General features: G+C 47.1%; 1 protein-coding gene across 1 annotated transcript; it reads right to left on the reverse strand.

Moving 5' to 3' along the window:
* SLC49A3 (solute carrier family 49 member 3) lies at nt 1-24739 on the reverse strand. The gene is made up of 10 exons (XM_083719433.1): nt 24274-24739; nt 12432-12590; nt 9498-9717; nt 8316-8392; nt 8079-8216; nt 7018-7134; nt 5071-5223; nt 4795-4952; nt 1998-2110; nt 1-678 (listed from the first exon to the last, which is right to left on the reverse strand). Exons 1-10 carry the CDS (start codon nt 24442-24444, stop codon nt 524-526), a joined length of 1461 nt encoding a protein of 486 aa, XP_083575559.1. The 5' UTR covers nt 24445-24739; the 3' UTR covers nt 1-523.
* Nucleotides 24740-24953: the final 214 nt, after the last annotated feature.

Raw genomic sequence — 24953 nt, forward strand, 5'->3', positions numbered from 1 at the left:
TCACCGTAAGAAACACGATTTATTTAATTTAAACATTTATAGATAACTTTTCAAACAAAGTTTCATCAAAAGGAAATATGCTGTTGCCCAACAATGGGAGATGCTGAAAATGAAGAGTTGCAGAACATTTGCATTCCCTCCTTTTTTCACAGAATTCAGGTTGGTATAAATATGCTTATTCCATTGAATTGCCCTTGGAGTGTAACACACTGGAAGAATCGAAATAGCCACTCTTAGTGAGTCTCAGACACTTACACATTTCAGCACCATCACTAAGGAATAAATTGTCTTTTAATGGGGGTAGACTCTTCTTGCATTCTGTCTTGAAAAAGACACTCCAACTGCTGCAGGGAATTTGGGCTGTACTTGTGAGAAGTTTCCTGTTAAGATAACCATCATCTTTTGCTCCAGTCAGTTCCCAAAGACTTATAACTTACTGTGCAACTGTGGCACTTGGGGTCTCAAAAGTCTTAAAACTTTTCTCAAGGAACTTGGGTTAGTCCAGATTTCAACTAGAAGCAGTTCATTTTTCTGCCATTACTGCAACATCCTCTTCTGATTTGTTGACTGAGAAGTCATGAGATACTTCTGCAAAGATCCTCTTGTAATTAGTGTGAAAGGCAGCCACAAAGAAACATGCAGCCAGGCTGCAGATTCCAGCCATCATTAGCGTTGAAGCTGTGATGAGAAAGAGAGGACATTTCTACAGATGTATTGAGAATGAAACCCAGCAGCTTAAAAATATATGAGATCAGTTTAGGAATTCCAGCTGCAATCCTGAGCCTACTTACCTGGGAGTAACTGCTAGGATTACACAGTAAGGTAGGTCAGCATCAGTAACTATAGACCAGCTACCCAAACTTATTCGTTAATTTCCGTTCATATTGAAAATTAAATCTTAAATCTACTAGAATGTATGGCCAACTAAAATCAGCCATTATGCACTTTGATGAAAATGTGTAACTGAGTAGAAAAACAATGGCATGAACTATAGCAAAGTTTTAATGGTTTTTTTTAAAAGAAAAGGTAAAGGACCCCTGGATGATCCTAGATGATCCAGACCCCTGGACTGGAAGTCCAGTCAAATTCGACTATAGGGCATGTCGCTCATCTCTGCTTTTAGGCCGAGGGAGGCAGCATTTGTTCACGGACAGCTTTTCCGGGTCCTGAGCCAGAGTGCATGGAAACACCATTTAGCTTCTAGCCGCAGCGGTGTCTATTTATCTACTTGCAGTGGTATGCTTTTGAACTGCTGGGTTGGCAGGAGCCGGGACGGGAGCTCACTCCATCACAGGGATTCAAACTGCCGACCTTCCGATCGGCATGCCCAAGAGGCTCCGTGGTTCAGACCACAGTGCCACCTGCGTCCCTAGATGTTATGGAGAATGCACTCTCACAGCATTGCGAGACAAAATCCCTGTTGCTGTTATGCAGAGACGAAAAGAGAGGAGGGCCTCAAAATACATAAAAGACCTTAAGAGCAACTAAAATAACTGCATCTCAAAAATCACACAGTGTAAACCCAGGGTGGGGAACCCCCTTCGGTCTGAGACCTTGTTGACAGTCTGGTGGGTGAGTGACAAATGTGAATTTACTCTTGTGCAGTTGGCACACAAACTCCTTAAACCATCTGGGCAGGAAAGACATTATCAGAGTTCACGGTCACATTTTTGCCAGGCAAAAGCAAGTATAGTGAAGCAGGGCTGCTGGGGTATGTGTCCAGGGGCGAGTCTTGAGGGCCTGATAGAGAGGCCCTTGGCTGGAGGTTCCTCCAACCTAAGAAGTTGGGGGACTCCTTGTTTGCAGAACCTCAGTACCCAAACCAAGGCAGGGAAGGGAGGAGGTCAGGGACAGAGACCTCTACTGCCATTGCTGTGTCTCAACCAACTGCCCCCCTTGCAGCTGATATTCATACCTGAAGGAAACCTCCACAGGTGTGTGTGAGAGAGAGAGGATATATTTATAATACGTAAAATAAATACGTAACAAAAACTTACTTGACCAGTCTAGTGCTTTGCCGATGGCTGAGGTGCAAGTAGAAAATGGAGCATCTTTCTTTTCCACAGCTAGGCTTTGCAGCAAAAGCATGAGCACAACACCTAGAAGTTGGCTGTGGAAACAAAATCAATCCATTACGCAGGTCTCCTTTTCATGGTTATGTCACACACACACACACACACACACACACACCCATATCCAAGACTGGCTCTTTTTTATGTGCACGGGGGAGGGGGGGGGAATATATTGTCTGTAACAGTCAAGATTCACTTTTATGTCTAGAGCAAGACATTTTGGGTGGTACTCCGTGCTAGTCCTGTGCAGACTAGACACGCTGAAGGGAATGGGCGTGACTTAGAATCATAGGGCGGTAGTGTTGGGAGGGTACCAAGGGTCATCTAGTCCAACCCCCTGCCATGCAGGAATAAAGGGAAGGAGCACCGCAAGAGAGGAGCTCAAAACCATTCAAGCTTCTTTGAGAGAAGGGGCAACACCAGAGCATTCAAGAATGTTGCGCTTCAATGTTCTGTTTCTGCAGTCTGAAAAGCCTCGAAATGATTAGAAGCTTAAACTTTGTTTCGAGCGGCTGATTCCCCCATGTATGGAGAGCCCTGTTTTTTTTTAAAAAAATGAGTTACATAATTTCAGTGGCTCGGCTCTGGGGAGGATTTGGCTGAATTGCCACCCTCTGTGTACAGTGCTATCTCAGTTTTCGAATGTAATCCATGCCAGAAGTGGATTACAGAAGACCAAATTCTGAAACATTTGAAAACTGAAGCATGCATTTCGGGAAGCATTTAAGTCCGGAAAACTCAAAATGGAAGCCGCATGGCATGTTCGGCTTCCAAAAAGCTTCCCCAAACCAAAGCAGTTCCTGGTTTTCGGCGTTTGAAAGCCGAAACGTTCAACTTCTGACACGATCGAAAGCCAAGGTGCCAGTATACTTTGAGTAGATGCCCCATCCAGTCTCGGTAGGAGATATGCCAGCCAGCCAGATACAACCATACTATGGCGATTCTCCTCCCCATCCGGCGTCCTCTACCATTTCTGAGTCCAGTGATGGCCCTACAGGAAAGCTGTCTGAAGCTTTCCCTCACTTCCCATCCTGTACTTGCCATGTGGTTCCCCTTGCCCATATATGGGCAATTGCATCACAGGAAACGCCGCTGCAAACTTGCCAGCCATGCAAAGGAACAGGTGCTGAGGACGTTTGGAAATCGGCTAGCTCTGAAGGAGCCAATGCTAATTCAGCCTCCTGCGGAAAGGGAGCTTTCCCAGCCACCTTCCCAACTGCTACCTAACCAGTCTGTTTTCTTGAAACCGGCATTACTTGAATGAGGTCGTGTGTTGCAGCGTTATCTGTGCGTTGAAACCAATGGAAGCCCAGCATCCTGTTGATATAGCCCTGCCGCTCTGGAAAAGGTGTCTCAATGGCACAGAATCGCCAATACCTGCATGCGCATGAAGCCCCTCTCACAATAAGCCCATAGAGCATAGAATCATGGAGGTGGAGGGAAACCTGGAGGAAACAAGGCACGATTTGCAATGCAGGAGGCAACCACAGCATCCCTGAAAGATGGCTATCTGGCCTCTGCAGCGAAGGTGAGTCTCTCGCCTCCCAAGGCAGCCAGTTCCACTGTTAGAACGTTTCTCCTTAATGTTTAGCCAGAATCGGTCTCCTTGCAATTTCCACCCACTGGTTCTGGTCCTGCCCTCTGGAGCAACAGAGATGGAGTCTGCTCCACCTTCGGCCTGAAAAGACCTTCAGAGATCTGAAGACTGTGGCCACGTCTTCCCTGACTTGGAAGTAATTAGTGATGTTCATGTCGGGGAACTTTTTGCAGAACGGGGACCAAATTGTCATCTGGGCAGCCACCTGGGGGAGCACGTGCCAGAGGCAAGAGTAGGTGGAGCAAGGAATTGTACCGTTGGCTAATTTCTACACCCACACATCCTTTATTCAGGCAACCAAGAGGTATTATGAGAGTTCAGAGGCACATTTCAGCCAGGCATAAACCCTCAAACGTAGGACTGAGGAGAGTGTGATGTCATGGAATGGCTGGATGCAGACGAGCGGTGGGAGACCCCAACTGGGGACCCCCCAGGGGAAGAAGGTTCAGAGCCAGGGGAGTGGTGGTGCAATGACAACGAGCAGTCAGAGGGAGCAGACTGGGAGAAGGTGGTGTCGGAAGCTGAAGAGGCAACAGGGTTTAGTGAGCAGGAAGAGGCTGTGGCAGAGAGCAGTTCAGAATCAGAGGCAGGAGAGGAGGGAGGCCAGGAGACAGAGATGAGGCAGGCTGCTGAAGAAGCCAGGGAGTCTTCTCCTCCTGCTGCAGCCAGCTCCCTCCCCCTGGTCTCCCAGTACATGGAGAGGAATGAAGAGGGCGGAGCAAAGAGAGACAAGAAGGCAGAGCTTTAGGAAGCAGGAGAGGAGCCTTAGAGAGTGGTGGGAAGGCGGAGCTGCCTCATTGGGGCAAGACTACTGGGAAGAGTTGCTGTGACCACTAGGCCTGCGTTGTTTTGGTTTCTGTGAATAAAGAGTTCACTGACACTGGGTGTTTTATTGCTGACTTGCCCAATTCCAGCTCCTGGCAGTGGCTTGGGGAGAATCCCATGGGCCACACAAAAGAGACCTGGACAGCTGCAACTGACGCCTGGGTCTGAGTTTTCCCTTCCCTGCTCCAGTTCTTCTTTAACCTTGGCCTGGCAAGCTTTTGGAAAGAATCTGTATATTACCACTACAACTACGCAGCGCATAGTACAGAAGAAATTGGGTGTCCTGATTCTGCTACTTACCTGATCACAAAAATCAGCCCTGACGAGGATCCTTCCCCCACGGGATAAGAACATTCGACCGCTAGTTCCATAGCGACAGGATAGACAGCAAATCCAAAGAACCCGAAGAGTGAGCTGATGGTTGCCAAAGCATAGGTCTGGTTTCTCAGCTGAGACACCTGCATGAAGAGAGTCTAAATTGAGTACCGACAAGGCTGCAGAGCCGACTTTCAGCAATTCAGCTCCATCGTGGGGTGCGCCCCCCAATAATGTCAATTTAAGAGACCTGGCATTTACCACTGCAAATCCAATGCTAGCCAGCGCAGCTAGACAGAGAAAGACCTTGGTAGCTTCTGTGAATTTCTTTGTCCGGTCAACGTACAGCCCAAGGAAGAAGGCCCCGATGAGCCCGGACACAATGAACAAGGCGCCGCTCAGACCTGCAAAGAACTGTAAATGAGGGATTGATTAGATGATACGGCAGACTCCAGCGAAGAGCAAACCCATTGAAACCAGGGAGTGGAGTTGGAGAAAGTAGATCCACAACTGCAAGGACTTTCACAACTGTGCAAGGACTTCCACTCCCATCCTGCTCCTCCCCCCAAACCCTTCCCAAACCTTCTCCAGAACGTTGAGGAGCCCCAAAAGCAGATAGAGGAGATGCACATAGTGGAGAGGAGAAGGAAAGGAAGAGTCATCGCGCAGCCAAAAGACCTTGCATTAGCAGATCCACTTTGTTGGGAGACCCATAGCAGTGGCCATAGATTTCAATGAGCCTACTTTGATGGCAATTTAGTTGGCGTCAACCCAGTAATTACGGCTCCTAAGAATAAGGTGGAGCATATTTCCCTCGCCCCACCCTGTCTCCCTTCATTGGAAAGCAATCAAGAGTCTTCTGATCTGGTTGTTAATTATATCGTACCAGACAAGATGGCGGGGTCTCTGTAATGAAGGGATCCAAATTGCTTCATTTTAAAGCACAGAAAATAAAGCTACATTTTTTATTTGCTTGATATTTATCCAACTAACATTAGTTTTAGTTGTATTTTTTCAAAGAAGCTGAATTACCAATATTTGTAATGATAGCATACTGAAGGCTAGAAATGAAGGCAACCCCCCCCCCGAACTCACAGTACCAGGCAGATCCTGTAATTTATTTGAACCAAAGGATCTCCCCGGATCACTTATTACATTTTGTCCATTTACTTAGTACTTTTGTCCATTTACTGTATTTATTTTTCCCAATTTGAACTAGAAAATGGTGATTTTCTTGAGTCAAAATGAGAGTACCCCTAAGCATGTTTTGTTTTTTGTTTTTTAAGAAAAAAAAGCACTGGGTGAAAGATTCCTGCATTGCAGGGGGTTGGACTAGATGACCCCCCGGGGTCCCTTCCAACTCTACAAAGCTATGATTCTGTGAACCCAATGTTCACTCCCTGGCATCTCCAGGAATGGCTGGGAATGTCCTCTGCCTGAAGCCTGGACAGCAGTTACCAGTCAGTGTGCAGACAATGCAGAGCTAATCTGGCTTGGTCTAAGGCACAGTCTTCTATTCCTATTGTGGAAGGACTACAGTTTAGTGGGACAGCATCTACTTAACATGCAGGAGGGCTAAGGGAGCTGGGCATGTTTAGCCTGGAGAAGAGGAGGTTAAGGGGTGATATGATAGCCATGTTCAAATATATAAAAGGATGTCACATAGAGGAGGGAGAAAGGTTGTTTTCTGCTGCTCCAGAGAAGCGGACACGGAGCAATGGATCCAAACTACAAGAAAGAAGATTCCACCTAAACATTAGGAAGAGCTTCCTGACAGTAAGAGCTGTTCGACAGTGGAATTTGCTGCCAAGGAGTGTGGTGGAGTCTCCTTCTTTGGAGGTCTTTAAGCAGAGGCTTGACAACCATATGTCAGGAGTGCTCTGATGGTGTTTCTTGCTTGGCAGGGGGTTGGACTCGATGGCCCTTGTGGTCTCTTCTCTATGATTCTAGGAGGTTCCAGGTTCAATGGCTGGAGTATCCAGGTAGCGGAGGCAGCGCTGGTGAAAACCTCCCTGCAGTGTTTCACAAAAAAAGCCCCTTCCCAGCCGCCACGGTCTCTGCACATCTCCCCGCTTCTCCCTGTGATACGTGGAAGCTGAATTCCTGCAGTTCCCTCCCAGATTGTCTCCCCGATCTCCCGTTTCCACCTGCCCGCCCGTGAGCTCGCAAGACAACAAAAAGCCACAGATGAAATCTGGAGCGACTTACATTTGAATATCCATTGACACACAGGATCTGTTCCAACAGAGCACTGAAGCAGGTGAATATTGCTATCCCTGTCGCGAAGCAAAGGGCCAGGATGATGTAAGATGTATTTCGCAGGAGCTAAAAACGGAAGACAAGGCACGAGTTGTCGGGGGGGGGAACAGCAGATCGTTCACCAGCAAGCTGGTATACACATTTATACAGAGTCTGCTAAAACTTGCAACTTGTTTTCCAGTGTAACTGACAGGTCTGCTGGAAACCTTAGACTTTTGTCAAACGAGAGATTTGTTCAGATAGCTTGGGATAGAGACTGGGTAGGCAAACTAAGGCCCGGGGACTGGATCCGGCCGAATCGCCTTCTAAATCCGGCCCGTAGACTGTCCGGGAATCAGTGTCTTTTTACATGAGTAGAATGTGTCCTTTTATTTAAAATGCATCTCTGGGTTATTTGTGGGGCATAGGAATTTGTTGATTCCCCACAAAAATATAGTCTGGTCCCCCACAAGGTCTGAGGGACAGTGGACCGGCCCCCTGCTGATGGATGGGGGCGGGCATAGGCATAGCCAGGATTTTTGTTAGGCGGGCAGAACCACAGATTTCTACAGTCATTCCTCGGGTTGAATATGCTTCGGGATGAGAGCGTTCAAGTTGCGCTCTGCGGCAACCCGGAAGTAACGGAGCGCGTTACGTCCGGGTTTCGTCGCTTGCGCATGCGCAGACGCTCAAACTGCCGTCACGCGCATGCATTGAAGCACCAAAATGTGACACGCGCAGGGGTGCAAACACGGGCCACGTTTGCTTCTAGATGCGAACGGGGCTCCGGAACGGATCCTGTTCGCATTTAGAGGTACCACTGTATTGATTTTTACTTATTTAGGGGACAGCTGCCCCCTTGGCTATGCCCATGAAAGGAAACAAGGTCGGAAGTGGACCATGGTCAGAAAAGGACTGGGAAACACTGATCTAATATGACACAACAGTTTCTTTCTTTCTGTCCTATAGAGGCACGTAGCATTCGTTGTACCTTTATCTGAGTTAATAATTCTGCTTTGCTTGCAACATACCATCTTCAAGCCCCTGAAGAATGATGGCAAATTGGAGTGGCCAGCGCTTGCTGATGGTGGTGTTGGTGGGACCTTGTCACGAACGCCCAGTGTGGCTAAGGCACAGGCGAAGACAGCAGGCCCTGCGTACACTCCAAGCTGCAGAAAGCAGGAGGAGGAAGAGGAGAAATGGTTTAACTCATCTGCCAAGGATATGTAAGTGGTGCAGAATACTAAAATTGATTAGCTTTCATTTACCATTAAAGGGACATCTTTTCCTCCCTGTACAAGCGCAGGTGACAGCAAGTTAGCGATGAGAATGCCCAAGGGATTGGCTAAATGGAAATTAAAGAGAGAGAGAGAGAAATATGTGACTTCTATCTCCGAAGCAGCTGAAATACAATGCCGAGCATTTAAAAAGCAAGCCAGCTGACTGGAAAGCAAAAGGAGAGGCCACACGCCTGTACAGGATTAGAACTCAGGACCTGCTTTGGAACCCCTTTCGTTGGGGGGCTTCTCAGATGCGTGATTTGAGGGCTGCTCCTTCAAAGATATCCCTACGGTGATACCAGGTATTTTGGGTCCTCATCTTCAAGACCCCTTAAAGACACTAATAATTCGCAGGTGAAGACGTTTCCGAACTGTACCACTTCAGATAGCACGTGGGGGAATGACTTTCCATAGAAAAAAAATCCATTCACACAGAAACCTAGGATGATGGGGGAAGAATTCTAGCCCAGCTTCCTTCCTGACATGCAAATTTTCTATGTGGAAGATACAGTCAAACCTCATCTCCCGAACGGCTCCTTTTTGGAATGTTTTGGCCCCTGAATGCCGAAAACCCAGAAATAAATGCTCCAGTTTTTGAACGTTTTTTGGAAGCTGAATGTCCGACGCGGCTTCCGCTTGAGTGCAGGAAGCTCTTGCAGCCAATCGGAAGCTGTGCCTTGGTTGTAGAACATTTCGGAAGCCGAACGGGCTTCTGGAACGGATCATGTTCAACAACCGAGGTTTGACTGTATTGCTTTCTCCTTTTTTGAATGGTTCCACGCAGTCATATGTTTCCAGGCTGACTGCTATTCCTGTCAAGGAGATCCCAATCCTCTGAGGGAGCAGGTGAGGAGCTGGGGGGCACTTCTGAATCCATTACTGTTGATTTGAAGTTCAAGTGGTCATGTTGCCACAGAGTACCTTCCATCAGCTTCAGCCGGAAGGCCAGCTCTTCCACAGTCTGGGCAAGGGCAACCTAACTTCAGTTGTCTACGCCATGGTAACCTGTGGGTTGGACTACTGCAATACATTATATGTGGGGCTGCCTTTGGAGATGGTTCGGAAACTGCAGCCGGTGCAGCATTTGGTGGCGAGACTGGCGATCAGGGCAGTGTGGTCTGAGCATTTAACACTGATTCTGGCTCGACCTGCCCTGGCCCAGTTACTTACACATGGAGGCAATCATATTGGCTGTGGCCCTTTGGTGTTCTGGGAACCATAAGGCTGCCAGTTTGGTGGGTGAAAAAATGATGAGCGGCTGGGCCATGCCGCAGAGACACTGTCCCACAAGCAGGTACACAAAGTTGAGGGAGCCCAGATCCAGGAAATCGAGGATGCTGAAAATTCGAATTACACTTCCCATCATGTTCAGCCAGGCGCAGAGTATCACCTGCAGTAGAAGAAACGATGTCACCAACACTGATTTCAAGCAGACATCCATGAGAACGGAATAAATTTCAACAATTGAAATTCCAGGACTACCGTATTTTTCGGTCTATAAGACGCATATTTTCTTATAAAAATTCTTAATAAATATTTTTTTTTAAAAAAAGACGCATATTTCCCCCTCCAAATCTTAAGGGGAAATGTGTGTGCGTCCTATGGAGCAAATGCAGGCTCCTTGGCTTCAGCGATAGTAACGCGAAGCCTCCAAAGCACAGAGGGAGCGCTCCCTCCATGCTCTGGAGGCTTCGCGTTGCTTTCGCTGAAGCCTGGAGACCAAGAGGCGTCAGTGCGCACTGACCCCTCTCGCTCTCCAGGCTTCAGGGATAGCCGCCTGAAGCCTCCGGAGCGCAGTGGGAACTCGCACTGCGCTCCGGAGGCTTCGGGTTGCTATCGCTGAAGCCAAGGAGACTTCGGGTTCCTTTTGCTGGGAGGCCGGGAGAGCAAGACTCTCCTGGCTTCAGCAGAGAGGGAGAGCTGCGCAGCGCCCCTTCAGCCAAGCGGCAGGAGAAATGGAAGGGGCTCTGTTTCTCCTGCCGCTTCGCTGAAGGGGCGCTGAGCAGAGAGGGGGAGAATATTTTTTTTCTTGTTCTCCCCCTCTAAAACAAGGTGCGTCCTATGGTCGGGTGCATCCTATAGAGCGAAAAATACGGTATTTCATTTCCCTACATTTCTTTTCCAACAGGCAGATGGCTATAATGCTGGGAGTGCGTTGAGAGTGAGGGTAGTAGCACAGCGGCTGAAAGACCTGAATTGTGTACCTGGGCATCCTTCAGTTCAAACTTCATCCAGTTCACTAGCTGGCCTTTGGGAAAGTGCTAGAGGGCTTTGTACCAATGATCCCCAGATGGTGGAGATGTCGGGCACAATCCTGACTCCTAGGCACCTTTACTTAGTCACAAGTGGTTGAAAGTCAGGTAGGCAACATACCTGGCACCTGGTTAATCTTGAACACTGGCCAGAAGCCGTGGGAGTGGGAACAGAGAGAAAATCCGCCATTGTGCAACTAGCTAGTTTCTACACAGACACAAAGTCCTCTCTGCCTGGGCTAGCAAAAGGCACTATCGGAGTACAAGGGCACATTCCAGTCAGGCAAAAACGCTCGAGGGAAGGTGAGAAGTAGGGCTGGGGAGAGCTGCAAGAGCCTGAGAGAGACCTGGAAGGCTGGATTTGGCCCCCAAGCCTGTAGTTCCCCAACTCTAAATCACACCCTGTCCCCTTGTGTGATTGTGTCTTCTGCAAGACGTCAGCAGCAGGGGCAGTCGTACCTAGGCTCCCTTGCACCCTTGTAGACCAGTATGAAGTAAGCAGCACATAAGCGGCACACAAAACACTACCAAATCATTCTACGTTCTAAATCTTAGCCAGGCTAAGCGAATAAAAATAAAATAAAAATAAAAAGCTTAGTAAATGAATAAATGCTTAAGTCAAGAAAGAACTTAGCATATGAAGTTGAATGTATGTAAAAACACCCAAAATCTTGAGGGAGAATTTCCTGAAGAAAGAAATTAAATATTGTAGCTTAAGCCAAGAAGGAATGTAACATATGGACTGAGCCTGGCTAAAGGGACTTTAAAGACTGAATCTTCCTTTTGGACACAATTTGAATGAGTTTTCTGTTTGTGGCTTTTGTAGTAGATCTTGTACCTTGTTCTCTCAATTTTTGGATTATTAATATAAGATTTAGAACATAGAATGATTTGGTAGTGTTTTGTGTGCCGCTGATGTGCTGCTTACCTCATACTGGTCTACAACAAGAATTCACAGCATAGGTTCATTTCTTTAGTCCCTTGCACGCTTGGCAAGGAGCTCAGGAGATCCCTTGCATCGAGTGCTATTTTTCTAGAAAAAGAGGTGCCAGAATTCACTGTGAACGCCTCCCTTGTTCTCTTATAATGGCAATGGCACCCACCTAAGAAGAAGAGTTTGGATTTGATATCCCGCTTTATCACTACCCAAAGGAGTCTCAAAGCGGCTAACAATCTCCTTTCCCTTCATCCCCCACAACAAACACTCTGTGAGGTGAGTGGGGCTGAGAGACTTCAGAGAAGTGTGACTGGTCCAAGGTCACCCAGCAGCTGCATGTGGAGGAGCGGAGACGCAAACCCGGTTCACCAGATTACGAGACTACCGCTCTTAACCACTACATCACACTGGCTCCCCGAGAGGTGCCGGAATTGAGTTCCTGGGAGTTCCGGCTGAAAAAAAGCCCTTGTCAGAGGAGACTGCAGCAGAGGAGCCAGCCTGGGGAGTGAGCAAACAGGCGGGTGGGCTTCTGGCCACTCCTAACCACCGGTGAGAGGCACATTTTTTGTGTCCCTGGGTCTGCACCCCTTGGCGAGGGCCAACCTGCCCAACCCCAAGGTAGGCCCTCCCATCAGATGTCAAAGAAACAAACAACTATCTGACTTTTAGAAGACATCTGAAGGCAACCCTGTTTAGGGAAGTTTTTAATGACTGGTTGTCTTTTTAATATTCTGTTGGGAGCCACCCAGAGTGGCTGGGGAAACCCAGCCAGATGGGTGGTGTATGTATGTATGAATGAATGAATGAATGAATGAATGAATGAATAAAGAAGCCCCTGAGCAGGGGCGAGCAGAAGCCTGTTGACCATTTGTGATCTTCTAACTGAGCTTCGCGCCAGTCTCCATTTCAACTTACGGCACATTTCAGCCCGACGGTGTCCAGAATCCATATTGCTATGAGCCCGACTGGAACGGATATCACGAGGTACACGAGGGACAGCCAGTTGACCATATCCATGGAGGTGTGAAACCGTTCTGCTGTTTTATCAGCCACTGGAGCAAACGTCAACCATAGCTGCAGATGGAGGGGGGAAGAGGTTATAGCGTAAGGACACAAAACCTGCAGGTAGTTATGTTTGGGGCACCATCTGTGAGTAGCACTGTCTAGACACAATCAGCTAGCTCATGGGTAGGCAAACTAAGGCCCGGGGGCCGGATCCGGCCCAATCGCCTTCTAAATCCGGCCTGTGGACACTCTGGGAATCAGCGTGTTTTTACATGAGTAGAATGTGTCCTTTTATTTAAAATGCATCTCTGGGTTATTTGTAGGGCATAGGAATTTGTTCTCCCCCCCCCCAAAAAAAAATATAGTCCGGCCCCCCACAAGGTCTGAGGGACAGTGGACCAGCCCCCTGCTGAAAAGGTTTGCTGACCCCTGAGGTAGAGAGACAGGAAGCCTGGATTGCGCAGGGCCAGGCAGGATTTCCTTTAAGATCTTACAGAGCGGGGCAATGTCACCACATGTTGCTACACCTGAAGGTGACTTAAAGCATCCTGCTGAAGAACAAAAGACAAATCCAGGCAAACCATTTAGAACAATAAGCAGCTCAATGTTCCGAGTGGATTTGTATTTTAGCTGGGAAGGTTCCAGGCAATTAATGCAATCTCAAATTAGTGTTTGGCTGGGGCTCAGGAGACTGATGCAAGACACATCTCTAGGCAAATGGCAAATTATTTATTTATATGGATCTATCTATCCATCCATCTGCATCCTGCTTTTCCATTTTTCTCGTGTGCTCTGCCATACTGGCATATTTCCACAGGCAGGTGTCACGTAAGTCCCACATGATGACTCAGAAAAAGGGAGAATGAAAATGGTTACGTCCTCCCCTCCCCCATGAAATTCGGTACACATTTATTCTAAGACACCTTTGATTACTAGAAAAATCTGCAAACGGGGCATTTGGTCATCTCTTTGCAAAACCGCACAAGGAAGCAAAGCATCATATGCTAAGAGCAAAATCATTACCAAATTAGAGGATAGTATCAGAACGTTAATATAGTTAAAGTTATGGTTTTCCCATTGGTGATGTATGGAAGTGAAAGTTGGACCATAAAGAAGGCTGATCACCAAAGAATTGATGCTTTTGAATTCTGGTGCTGGAGGAGACTCTTGAGAGTCCCATGGACGGCAAGAAGATCAAACCTCTCCATTCTGAAGGAAATCAGCCCTGAGTGCTCACTGGAAGGACAGATTGTGAAGCTGAGGCTCCAAGACTTTGGCCACCTCATGAGAAGAGAAGACTCCCTGGAAAAGACCCTGGTGTTGGGAAAGATGGAGGGCACAAGGAGAAGGGGAATGCAGAGGATGAGATGGTTGGACAGTGTTCTTGAAACTACCAGCATGAGTTTGACCAAACTGCGGGAGGCAGTGGAAGACAGGCGTGCCTGGCATGCTCTGGTCCAGGGGGTTACCAAGAGGTGGACACGACTAAACGACTATTCAACAACAACAATCATAACGTTCAGGAGAACCTGCAAGTTAGCGTAAGTACAGCAAAACCTTTTTTAAAAAAGCAGAAACAAAACCGTACGGAAGGCCAATGAACCTGCAAAACTTCCAAATGGGCACAGAATGCTGTTATTTGAGAGGCAAACTATTCTGGGGTTCTCTTGACCCTCCAAGCCATTTGGGGGTGCAGGGGGCAAATCCCATTCTGCTAGTGGGAGTCCTTAGTTGAAACCCACGCAGGGAGCTGAAGTATTTGGTATTTTGATTTATTTACTTTTTAATGCATTCGCAAACAGCCTAAGCATTTGCATTCCTAAGCACTGTACACAAAAACAACCCACACATAGAAGAAAACACTCTTGTCTAGCGGATTTGGAATGAAGTATCTCAACAGTTGTTTTAAATTATTATTATTTTTAATTGAATTTATATACCGCCCTATACCCAGAGGCCTCAGGGCGGTTCACAGAACGAAGAAATCACGTACTTTCTTTGGACCCTAAGTGCTCAGAAAAATCTGTCAAAATCTTCAGTCATTTGAAAACTAGGAAGTTAAATTAAAAGAGTTCACATCAACCTTTTCTGTGGTAAACAAGTATATTTTGCAAAATTGCAAAGAACACATGCAATGTTCCATTCAAGGTCAGTTTGCTGCCCTTCTTGAAGAGACATCCTCGCTTGTCAAATTGTCAAGAGCAAAGAACTCTGAACTGAAATTGCCTCAGGAAATGAAGCTAATGAAGCCCTAACGCTATCAAAGAGTTTCTCCCACAAATTGACAGAGCCTGCCAAGCTAATTACAAGTGGAATATGGTAATCCCAGAGTGAAGGACGCAGAACTCAGGAGCAGGTAAGCAATGTGCAGAGGTGGGGAAAGAATATGCAGAGCTGAAGATGCAGAATATGCATTGTTATGAGAATTATAACATCTAAGATACAAAATAAATGTACCAAGCAAACACATACATAAATATATAAACTGCATGTCTGAAGCAGTACAGTGGTACCTCGGGTTAAGTACTTAATTCGTTCCGGAGGTCCGTTCTTAACCTGAAACTGTTCTTAACCTGAAGCACCACCTTAGCTAATGGGGCCTCCTGCTGCTGCTGCGCCGCCGATTTCTGTTCTCATCCTGAAGCAAATTTCTTAACCTGAAGCACTATTTCTGGGTTAGCCGAGTCTGTAACCTGAAGCATATGTAACCCGAGGTACCACTGTATAGGAAAAAAGTTCTGAAACCATTTTGTCTCTCCCAAATTGACCTCAAATGTTTCTCTGCAAGGAGGGAGGAGATGAGAAAAACCTCCTCATTGTCTCTTTGCTCACAAATCCTGCCTCAAGGGCACATTTAAGATATGAATAGGGCGAGCCTGTGACCTGGACTCAGGAATTAAGTACAGTGGTACCTCGGGTTACATATGCTTCAGGTTACATACTCCGCTAACCCAGAAATAGTACCTTGGGTTAAGAACTTTGCTTCAGGATGAGAACAGAAATTGTGCTCCGGCTGCGCAGCAGCAGCAGGAGGCCCCATTAGCTAAAGTGGTGCTTCAGGTTAAGAACAGTTTCAGGTTAAGTACGGACCTACGGAACGAATTAAGTACTTAACCCGAGGTACCACTGTATTTATCATCACAAAAGAATAGCCAGGCTAGCCGGGTAAGAACCCATCAACAGGTTTCATGTCAGATAGGATTCTATTGTAGACCGCCCTTCTATGATGTATGTATGATGTTTTGGGGGGTGGTCTTGGGCTCCAGGGTGGGCAATTTCAAAATGTCTATATAAGGGCTTGCACACCATTCCTCCAGCGTGTGGTTGTGAGCACCCTGTTGCAACAGTTAATAAAGATCAGGCTTACTAGCTGCTTTGCTTCTCAATATTCTCTGGTTGGCCTCTGTTATTTTCTCCTACCGATAGAGAACCTACAAAAGGACTCTATATGGGCTCTTGGGTACCCCATAAGGGAAAAGGAACAGGTTTTTCATATAGCACATTAATAAAAGAGTGCACATGCACACAAAAAGCAGCATGCAAAAACAATAGCCATCTTCTGTTATTAGACCTTTTATAGCCAGAGTGTCACACGCACTTCTGGGCAACCCATGCTAGGTGTGGGCAAGGCCAGAGGCAAAAAAGGATGAGAGCATTTAATTTTTTAATTTCATTTTACCTTTGTGCAATAGGCCTGTTTCTACAGACACACACATGCTCGTCTCTAGTCTCTATCCAGGCAAACAAGCAACATTATTGGAGTGCAAGGACACATTTCAGCCAGGAGAAAACTATCAAGGGCAGTGCAGAAAAGGGACTGTAAAAGCAGTGTCCAGGGTGTGTGATACATGGGGAGAGTCCCTGAGGACCAGATTCAGACCTCTGGCCTGACATACCTCATCCTTGTTCTAAGATGCTGGATCCAAACCACCGTTAAAGACCCACAAGCATCTTGGTGGTTCTCCCTCCCAGTTTTGCACTCCTAGGAGCCCCTCCCCATCCTTTGTAGTATGGGAGGGTTGTACCCTGGATGATGCACTGACTGCCTTGTTCCGTTCTGTCTGAATTAGCCTGGATGTGTGGGAGAAAAACGGTGGCCTCAGGAGAGCTGGAAGAAGGCTCTGAACAGATGCCTGCAGTAGCTGTCAAAATGAGTAGCTGCTACAGGCACCCGTTCATTTTTGTCACCTCACTCATTTTAACAGAGTTGGCCCACACATCGAGTTGAGGGTCATCAAGTGATGCACGTCAATGTGCAATATGGCCACTAGTCCACATCAGTCCTGTTGTTTAGTGCATCATGTATCACTGGTTGTTTGCAACATAACAGAAAGCAGATTGGTTTAACTGGAAACCCGGACAACTCCTTTTGCTTACAGAAACTTTAGCATTTTCTGGGTCACAATGAAAACAAAGGAGAGGTTAAGTGTGGCGAATAGGTTAATTGTCCAATTAAGCCGTGAGTAAACTTGTCCAGAGTGTAACACAATTTTTGGAGTATGTATGACTAAAGGTAATAAGGAACAGAAGTAACTCGGCAGGCAATAAAGACTAAGAACTCTGCTGCAGATAAAGTCTGCTGTTCTTCTCATTGAAGCACGACCAGTATCAGGGTCAGGAAGTTTTGCCGCCTGAGGCAAAACAGAAGATGCTGCTCCTGCCTCCTTCGTTGAAGCCCCTGCCCCACAACTGCCACCATCTCTTCCTCTGCAGCTCCACAGCCCTACATCCTTTTCCCCCGCAACCCTTTCCCTCCGCAACATGTGCTGGAGGTGGCAGGAGACTAAGAGGAAGCTGGAGAAGAGACTGCAGTAGCAGGTGCCTGAGGTGGAGGCCAGATCTGCCGCCTGAGACGACTGCCTCACCTCACTTGGTGGGCCGGGCGGCCCTGACTGATATCCTGGAAAGAAACCAGTTTGGAATACCTCTAATCATCTGAACTTCTCATTATCATCGTTGCCGTTTCATTACTGCTTCTCCACGGCTCCACCACTCTGAGTTCAAACAAACACTCTGTTTCTCAGCAGACATATCCCTCGACCAACCAACCAACCAATCAACCCAGGCAGGAAGTACAGTGGTACCTCGGGTTAAGAACTTAATTCATTCTGGAGGTCCGTTCTTAACCTGAAACTGATCTTAACCTGAAGCACCGCTTTAGCTAATGGGGCCTTCTGCTGCTGCCGTGCTGCCAAAGCACAATTTCTGTTCTCATCCTGAAGCAAAGTTCTTAACCCAAGGTACTATTTCTGGGTTAGCGGAGAAGTGTATGTAACCTGAAGTGTCTGTAACCCGAGGTACCACTGTACAGAGTTTGGAGAATTTCTAAGGATGGAGACTGACTTTTGACAGTGCTTTGATGACGTCAACTGCTAACTCCAGAGGGTAAAGGACCCCTGGATGGTTAAGTCCAGTCAAAGGTGACTCTGGGGTTGTGGCACTCATCTCACTTTCAGGCCAAGAGAGCCGGTTTTTGTCCACAGACAGCTTTTCGAGTCATGTGGTCAGCATGACTAAACTGCTTCTGGTGCAATGAAACACCGTAATGGAAACCAGAGCACACAGAAACACTGTTTACCTTATCGCCACAATGGTACCTATTTATCTACTTGCACTGGCATGCTTTTGAATTGCTAAGTTGGCAAGAGTTGGGACAGAGCAACGGGAGCTTACTCCATCACGGGGAATTGAACCACCGACCTTCCGATCGGCAAGCCCAAGAGGCTCAGTGGTTTGTCCCACAACTTTACCTTACCTTTACTCTGATGTAGCAACCTTCAGCAAAGAGCCTTGTGGCCCCTTAAAAACAATCAGATTTATTGCGACATAAGCTTTCACATGTGCTGTTGTTTGCACAGCAAGGGGAAAGGCCGGGCGGTGCTAAAGATAGCTGCTAGCGTGTCATGGTACTATGGATAAGCATAAATGAAGAAAGAATTAACATAGGAGCCATTCATGGCAGGTACAACCCGTTCCTGACTAGAAGTTGTTGGTGTTTTCTTGGCCTCAATTTGTTAAAAAACAAACAAAAATCGAACTAGTTGGAGAAGTAGACAGCTGGCATGAGGCTCTTCTTCTAAACCTATGGCTTATATTGGTAGTTCCTTGAGAATATTTTGTATTATTTTGAGTAAGCCACTTACTGTACAGTGGTACCTCGGGTTACAGACGCTTCAGGTTACACACTCCACTAACCCAGAAATAGTGCTTCAGGTTAAGAACTTTGCTTCAGGATAAGAACAGAAATCAGGCTCCGGCGGCATGGCGGCAGCAGGAGGCCCCATTAGCTAAAGTGGTGCTTCAGGTTAAGAACAGTTTCAGGTTAGGAACGGACCTCCAGAATGAATTAAGTTCTTAACCCGAGGTACCACTGTATATAAATCTTGTTGCATACATAAATTACAAAAACAAAGAGAAAATGGCTCTTTGCATCTCCACCTGAGATAGAACGAGGATCTTTCCTACTCAATATATATTATCTTTAACAAACCTAGTGTTTTTATTTTCCAGACTCAGAGTCTCTCTGTGTGATTACTTCCAGGGGTCAAGTGTGCTCCTCCAGCAGTGAATCAGTGGCTGAAATGCCTTCCTCTCTCCCTGGGCTGTAATGTGTCCTGGAACACTAAAAAAAACAAAAACGCTTCTTGCTTTCCTGGAAGGAGGTCAGAGAATGGCATAGAAAAACTTGCCTCCTGCACCAAAGGCAACTTTTTCCTTCCTTGCTCTGCCCACTTCGGACTCTACTTTAAATAATACTGATGGAAAAGACTGTCTCTTCCTTTTGAGTGCTGGCTTGCATGGTGTCTGGTTTGCGTCCATCTGGGGTGCATCCCTGGCACCCAGCTTCTGATCTGTCGGGTCTCTAATGTCAGCAAGGCCTGGCTGGCAGATGGTAGCATCTCTGCTGCTGGAAAATGTGCAGGTAATAATAAAATAAATTATTTTTATTGTTGTCCCAGCCACTTTGGGTGGAGCCAGTGTGGTGCAGTGTTTAAGAGAGGTAGTCTTGTAATCTGGGGAACCGGGTTCGCTTCCCTGCTCCTCCACATGCAGCTGCTGGGTGACTTTGGGCCAGTCACACTTCTCTGAAGTCTCTCAGCCCCACTCACCTCACAGAGTGTTTGTTGTGGGGGAGGAAGGGAAAGGAGAATGTTAGCCGCTTTGAGACTCCTTAAAGGGAGTGAAAGGCGGGATATCAAATCCAAACTCTTCTTCTTCCAGCATATACAAAAACATAATAAAACTTCCCTATACAGGGCTGCCTTGTACAGTTACTTATCTTTTTAACTTTGTTGTCAGTGTTGCGGGACACAGAATCAAGACAAAGAGATTTGTTGTAGGGGCAAGTTCCTGAGTCGGACTCTCTGTTTGTTGGTCTAGCAAGCAACTGTGGCCTTTTTCAACCTGGGCAAGCCTTTCCGCCCATGGTATGTGAGAAGACAAAGTCATATTTCCAAGATTAACAGCAGAGATCGCTTTGATGGGACGCCGGGCAGGTCTGAGCTGGCATTGCCAGGACCAGCAATGCTCCTTTCCCTGCAGATTCTGTGTGGTGAGGCAGTGACTCGGGGATGAGAACTTCAAGCCAGTTCTCTGAAGGCCTTAGCTTGACGTATGCTTGCTGCTCATGTCTCTGACCATCACCCCAAAGAGTCCAAGCCCGCTCGTCCTGGTCAGTGGCTCCACTCTTTGGGTTTCTTCAGTGGAAATCAGATCACCTCATTCAAGAATCTCTCTCCCTTGCTATATATATATAAACATATCATTTTGGACAATTATAAAACATACTTTTATATCTTATACAATTTTTTTTTACTTCTGCCAATCACATCTGAAAATTTTCCAATCTTTTCCACTTAATTTACATTTATTACTTTCACTACTACAGTGGTACCTCAGGTTACATACGCTTCAGGTTACATACGCTTCAGGTTACAGACTCCACTAACCCAGAAATAGTACCTCGGCTTAAGAACTTTGCTTCAAGATGAGAACAGAAATCACGGGGCGGCTGCGCGGCAGCAGTGGGAGGCCCCATTAGCTAAAGTGGTGCTTCAGGTTAAGTACGGACCTCTGGAATGAATTAAGTACGTAACCAGAGGTACCACTGTACTTTTAAATATCATAACTAATGTTTCTCTATCTTCTTTGCAATATTTCATATATTCCTCCTACTAGTGTAATTTGTTGATTACAGTTGCTCTTCAAATAGTTCGCATATTTATTCCAATCTTCTGTGAATCTCTGGTCCCGCAGGTTTCGAATCCTTCCTGTCATCTTATCCAGTTTGTTCAATCTCTTATGTTCAATCTCTTATGTTCTGGTGGGGCCACTTCCATGTTTGAAGAAACATCTGAACGTCTTTACTGGATCAGCCCCAAGGTCCATTGTATTTGGATCGCTTGCCTCCACATTGGCCTCCCAATGTTTTTCTAACATACATATGAAGGAAATGAATGGCAAGGGTGTGAGCCTGATACTCCCCATAAAAATCTTGTGGCAGGGAGTTCCACGGATTAATTACTCTTTGCAGAAATAGGTACTTCCTTTTCTTGGTCCTGGATCTGACAACCAGACTCCATGTTCCAGTTTAATGAGAGGGGAAAACATAACCCGCTCACTGCACCAAGTGAACTTGTTGCTGGGCTACAAATCCCATCTGCACTGAACATTAGCCATGCTGCTTCAGCTCTCAACCAAAAAGCTCCCAACCTTTTTGCCTTTTGTGCTACGAAATGGGCCTTTCAACCCCTGGAACAGTCACAAAATGACCCCCATCTCAAATATTGTCGCTCTGCAACTGGAGCCAGTGTTTTCGTTGGACCACCTGGCTAAGCAATATGTTTCCCACAACAGCAGAGACCTGATTGAAGTCATTTCCTCCCCAAACTTGAACATTCCAAGCTCTGAAAGGTGCTGCAGCAAAGGAATTCAACACTTGCACCTTCCAAATTCTGATTCACACGCATTTTGCTCCTTGACGCTCCAATAAATCAACAAATGAATGAAGCAAACAAGACACACCTTTTAATTTAGTCCCTGCTGACTCTGTCTAAAGGCAAATGGGACAAATTTGCAAATTGAGAGGAGTCGGAGCTTGAGCTCGTCTTGGGGCTTTGGTGTAAGGGAGGAAGCGGCACTCTGCACATGTTCAGAGGCTCTGGATTGTTAACCTTTGGATTACACTTCCACCGAAACAGACTCCCATGAGAGGTGGTGGACTCTTCTTCCTTGGAGGCTACTAAGCAAAGGTTGGGAGGTCATCTGTCAGGTATGATCTAGCTGAGATTCCTGCATTGCAGAGGGTTGGACTAGATGACCCTTGGTGTCCCTTCCAACTATGAAAGTTTATGATTCTCTGGTTCGGTCAGACTGCGGCCACAGCCTAGGAATGGTTAACTCAGGATTTAAAATACCCCATGCAGCTTAGAACATCCGGTCCCCAGAGCTTTGAGAAGACTGGGAGGTCCAAGGCACACAATCCATTCAAGGCAATCTTTTAACACTTTAATAGTCATTGCTTCCCCCAAGCAATCCTGGGAAGTGTAGTTTGACAAAGGTGCTGGGAACTGTAAAGGTAAAGGGACCCCTGACCATTAGGTCCAGTCGTGACCGACTCTGGGGTTGCGGTGCTCATCTCGCTTTACTGGCCGAGGGAGCCAGCGTACAGCTTCCGGGTCATGTGGCCAGCATGACTAAGCTGCTTCTGGCGAACCAGAGCAGTGCACGGAAACGCCGTTTACCTTCCCTATTTATCTACTTGCACTTTGACGTGCTTTCAAACTGCTAGGTTGGCAGGAGCAGGGACCAAGCAACAGGAGCTCACCCTGTCGCTGGGATTCGAACCGCCGACCTTCTGATCAGCAAGTCCTAGGCTATGTCGTTTAACCCACAGAGCCACCTGCGTCTCCCTGCTGAGAACTGTAGCTCTGTGCTATCTTAACAACCCTCAGCACCTTCAACAGTTCCCAGGATTATTTGGGGGAAGCCACAACTGCATAATGTAAGACTAACAAATGGTCTGGGAGTAATGGGAGTTGTAGCCAAACAACATCTGGGCACCCAAGGTGGAGAAAGGCTGGATTTGAGCATTGTACCATGGAAACCCCCATTAAAATCCCTACCAGACCAGGTAATAAAAGCATTCGGGGAAATGATATGTAATGAGATGAAAAAAATGTTTAAATTAACATATATATATAAAAAAGCCTCTGGTATATATATATATATATATATATATATATATATATATATATACCAGAGGCTTTTTTATTAAGAATTGTAGGTGCTGATATTCCAAGGGAGCAGAAAAGACTTTTTATGCATGCAGCGACAGCAGCACAGATGCTATTAGCCCAGAGATGGAAAGAAGATAAAGTCCCTACCAGAGAAGACTGTCAAATTAAATTGTTGGACTATGCCGAAATGGCAAAACTGACCGGAAAGCTCAGGAACCAAGAAGACCAAAACTTTAACAAAGAATGGGGGAAATTTATAATTTATCTTGGAGACCACTGTAAACTGATGAAAACATTAGCAGGACTGCAGTAACTCTTGTAAGGTAGCAAGTACAATGGAAACAATGGAGTTATATTCAATATAGAATATTGGGAAAGATGCAGTAGAAAAGGTTTAATAATAGGACCCATGAAGGGGAAGGTGGGAAGTCCAGAAATTTGGAGGAATCTGTAAATGTGGATATGTATGGTTGTACTGTTATAACTTTATATTTGCAAAATCAAATAAAAAATATTTCCAAAAATAAAAATAAAAATCCCTCTATCTCTCCAATCCTAATCTACCTCGCAGGGGTGTTGTGTGGATCATGCATAGCTCAGCTGGATAGAGCATGGTGCTGATAACACGAAGGTTGCAGGTTGGATCCCGGTATGGGACAGCAGGAGCATAAAGAAGGCTGATCACCGAAGAATTGATACTTTTGAATTATGGTGTGGAGGAGACTCTTGAGAGTCCCATGGACTGCAAGAAGATCAAACCTCTCCATTCTGAAGGAAATCAGCCCTGAGTGCTCACTGGAAGGACAGATCCTGAAGCTGAGGCTCCAATATTTTGGCCACCTCATGAGAAGAGAAGACTCCCTGGAAAAGACCCTGATGGAGGGCCCAAGGAGAAGGGGACGACAGAGGACGAGATGGTGGGACAGTGTTCTCGAAGCTACCAGCATGAGTTTGACCAAACTGCGGGAGGCAGTGGAAGACAGAAGTGCCTGGCGTGCTCTGGTCCAGGGGGTCACGAAGAGGCGGACACGACTAAACGACTAAACAACAACAAATGGGACAGCTACATATTCCTGCACTGCAGGGGGTTGGACTAGATGATCCTCCGGGTCCTTTTCCAACTCTAAAAAAAAGAATTCCGTGATTCTAAGCCATAACATGGGGCGGCGAGACTTTCTGCCCGGCGCCTCGGAAGCCAGAAAGGCAACGATTTAAAACGCAAGCTTCCAGTGACAGGCGCTTTGACTCATCCGTCAGGCTTGCTAACAACCCAGAACATCCGGCCGCGCCGCCACCTCTCCGCTTCGGAAGCAACCTCCAGCCACTTCGAAGGCATTTTTTAAACTTTGGGTGGCCAGATCGTTCAAATTTCCCTCTCGGCTCCCGAAATCCCTGCAGCTCCAAGCCGGGCCAATCGAAGGGGGGAAAGCGGCCGGCCAAAGGAATCCCGTGCGCAATCTGGCAAGTTGGAGACGAGCGAAAAGAAAAGACAACCGCGCGCGCTCTTTACGCACCATGGCATTGGAGCAATTGAGCAGGCAGACTACGCCCAGCAGCAGCCATCGCCGCTTGTAGACCTTGTACGACTCGGCGACGATCTTCTCCGAAGAAGTCCCGGGCAGGAGGCTCCCTGGCCGGTTGTTGCTGTTGCTGCTGTTGTGGCTGCTGGCGCTCTCCGCATCCATGTTGCGCGCTGCCTGCGCTGGCTGGTTTGTTGGCGCCGCGCTCGGGGCGCGCTGCTTTTCCGGGTGAGAGTGGCTACGACGCCCCCGCTCCCCTCCTGCCCGGAGGAGCCCGGGATGCGCCTTGGATCTGCCGGGCCCGGGGAGGCAGTTGCCACATCGCCGGCGAGCGGGGCTTGAAAAGCCGGTTCCTCGCGGGCGCCGCGCCCCTAGCCTTGCCGCCGCTGCCCCAGGCACTAGTCTGGCACGGAGCGGAGCTGGTTTTCCCTTCCCCTTCTCTCTGCCGGCAGAAAGAAGCCGCCCACTTGCCGGCTTGTTCCGAGGCACTCCCCGAGCGCCCTGCAAGGTCCTAGCGCCTGGTTTTCGGATTCTTTTGCATTAATTTATCGTTTTTATTTGATTTTGCAAATGTAAATTTAGAACCAAACCAAATACAGTTCCATATAAAGAGGTTTCTCTGAATCTCGAGACCTCCTCCCCCCAAACCCCTCCATGGAATCCAACATTTTCAA

Source organism: Podarcis gaigeae (genome assembly GCF_964106915.1).
Source record: "Podarcis gaigeae genome assembly, chromosome: 17".
Taxonomy (NCBI): domain Eukaryota; kingdom Metazoa; phylum Chordata; class Lepidosauria; order Squamata; family Lacertidae; genus Podarcis; species Podarcis gaigeae.

What these genes read in the sequence shown, in the direction of transcription:
- SLC49A3 (XM_083719433.1), bottom strand. Translation starts at nt 24,444, where the DNA reads ATGGATGCGGAGAGCGCCAGCAGCCACAACAGCAGCAACAGCAACAAC. An exon ending in GAAAAGATGTCCCTTTAATG is followed by an intron (nt 8,217 to 8,315) that starts GTAAATGAAAGC and finishes TGCTTTCTGCAG; the next exon opens with CTTGGAGTGTACGCAGGGCC. An exon ending in TCTTCAGGGGCTTGAAGATG is followed by an intron (nt 7,135 to 8,078) that starts GTATGTTGCAAG and finishes TTCCGTTTTTAG; the next exon opens with CTCCTGCGAAATACATCTTA.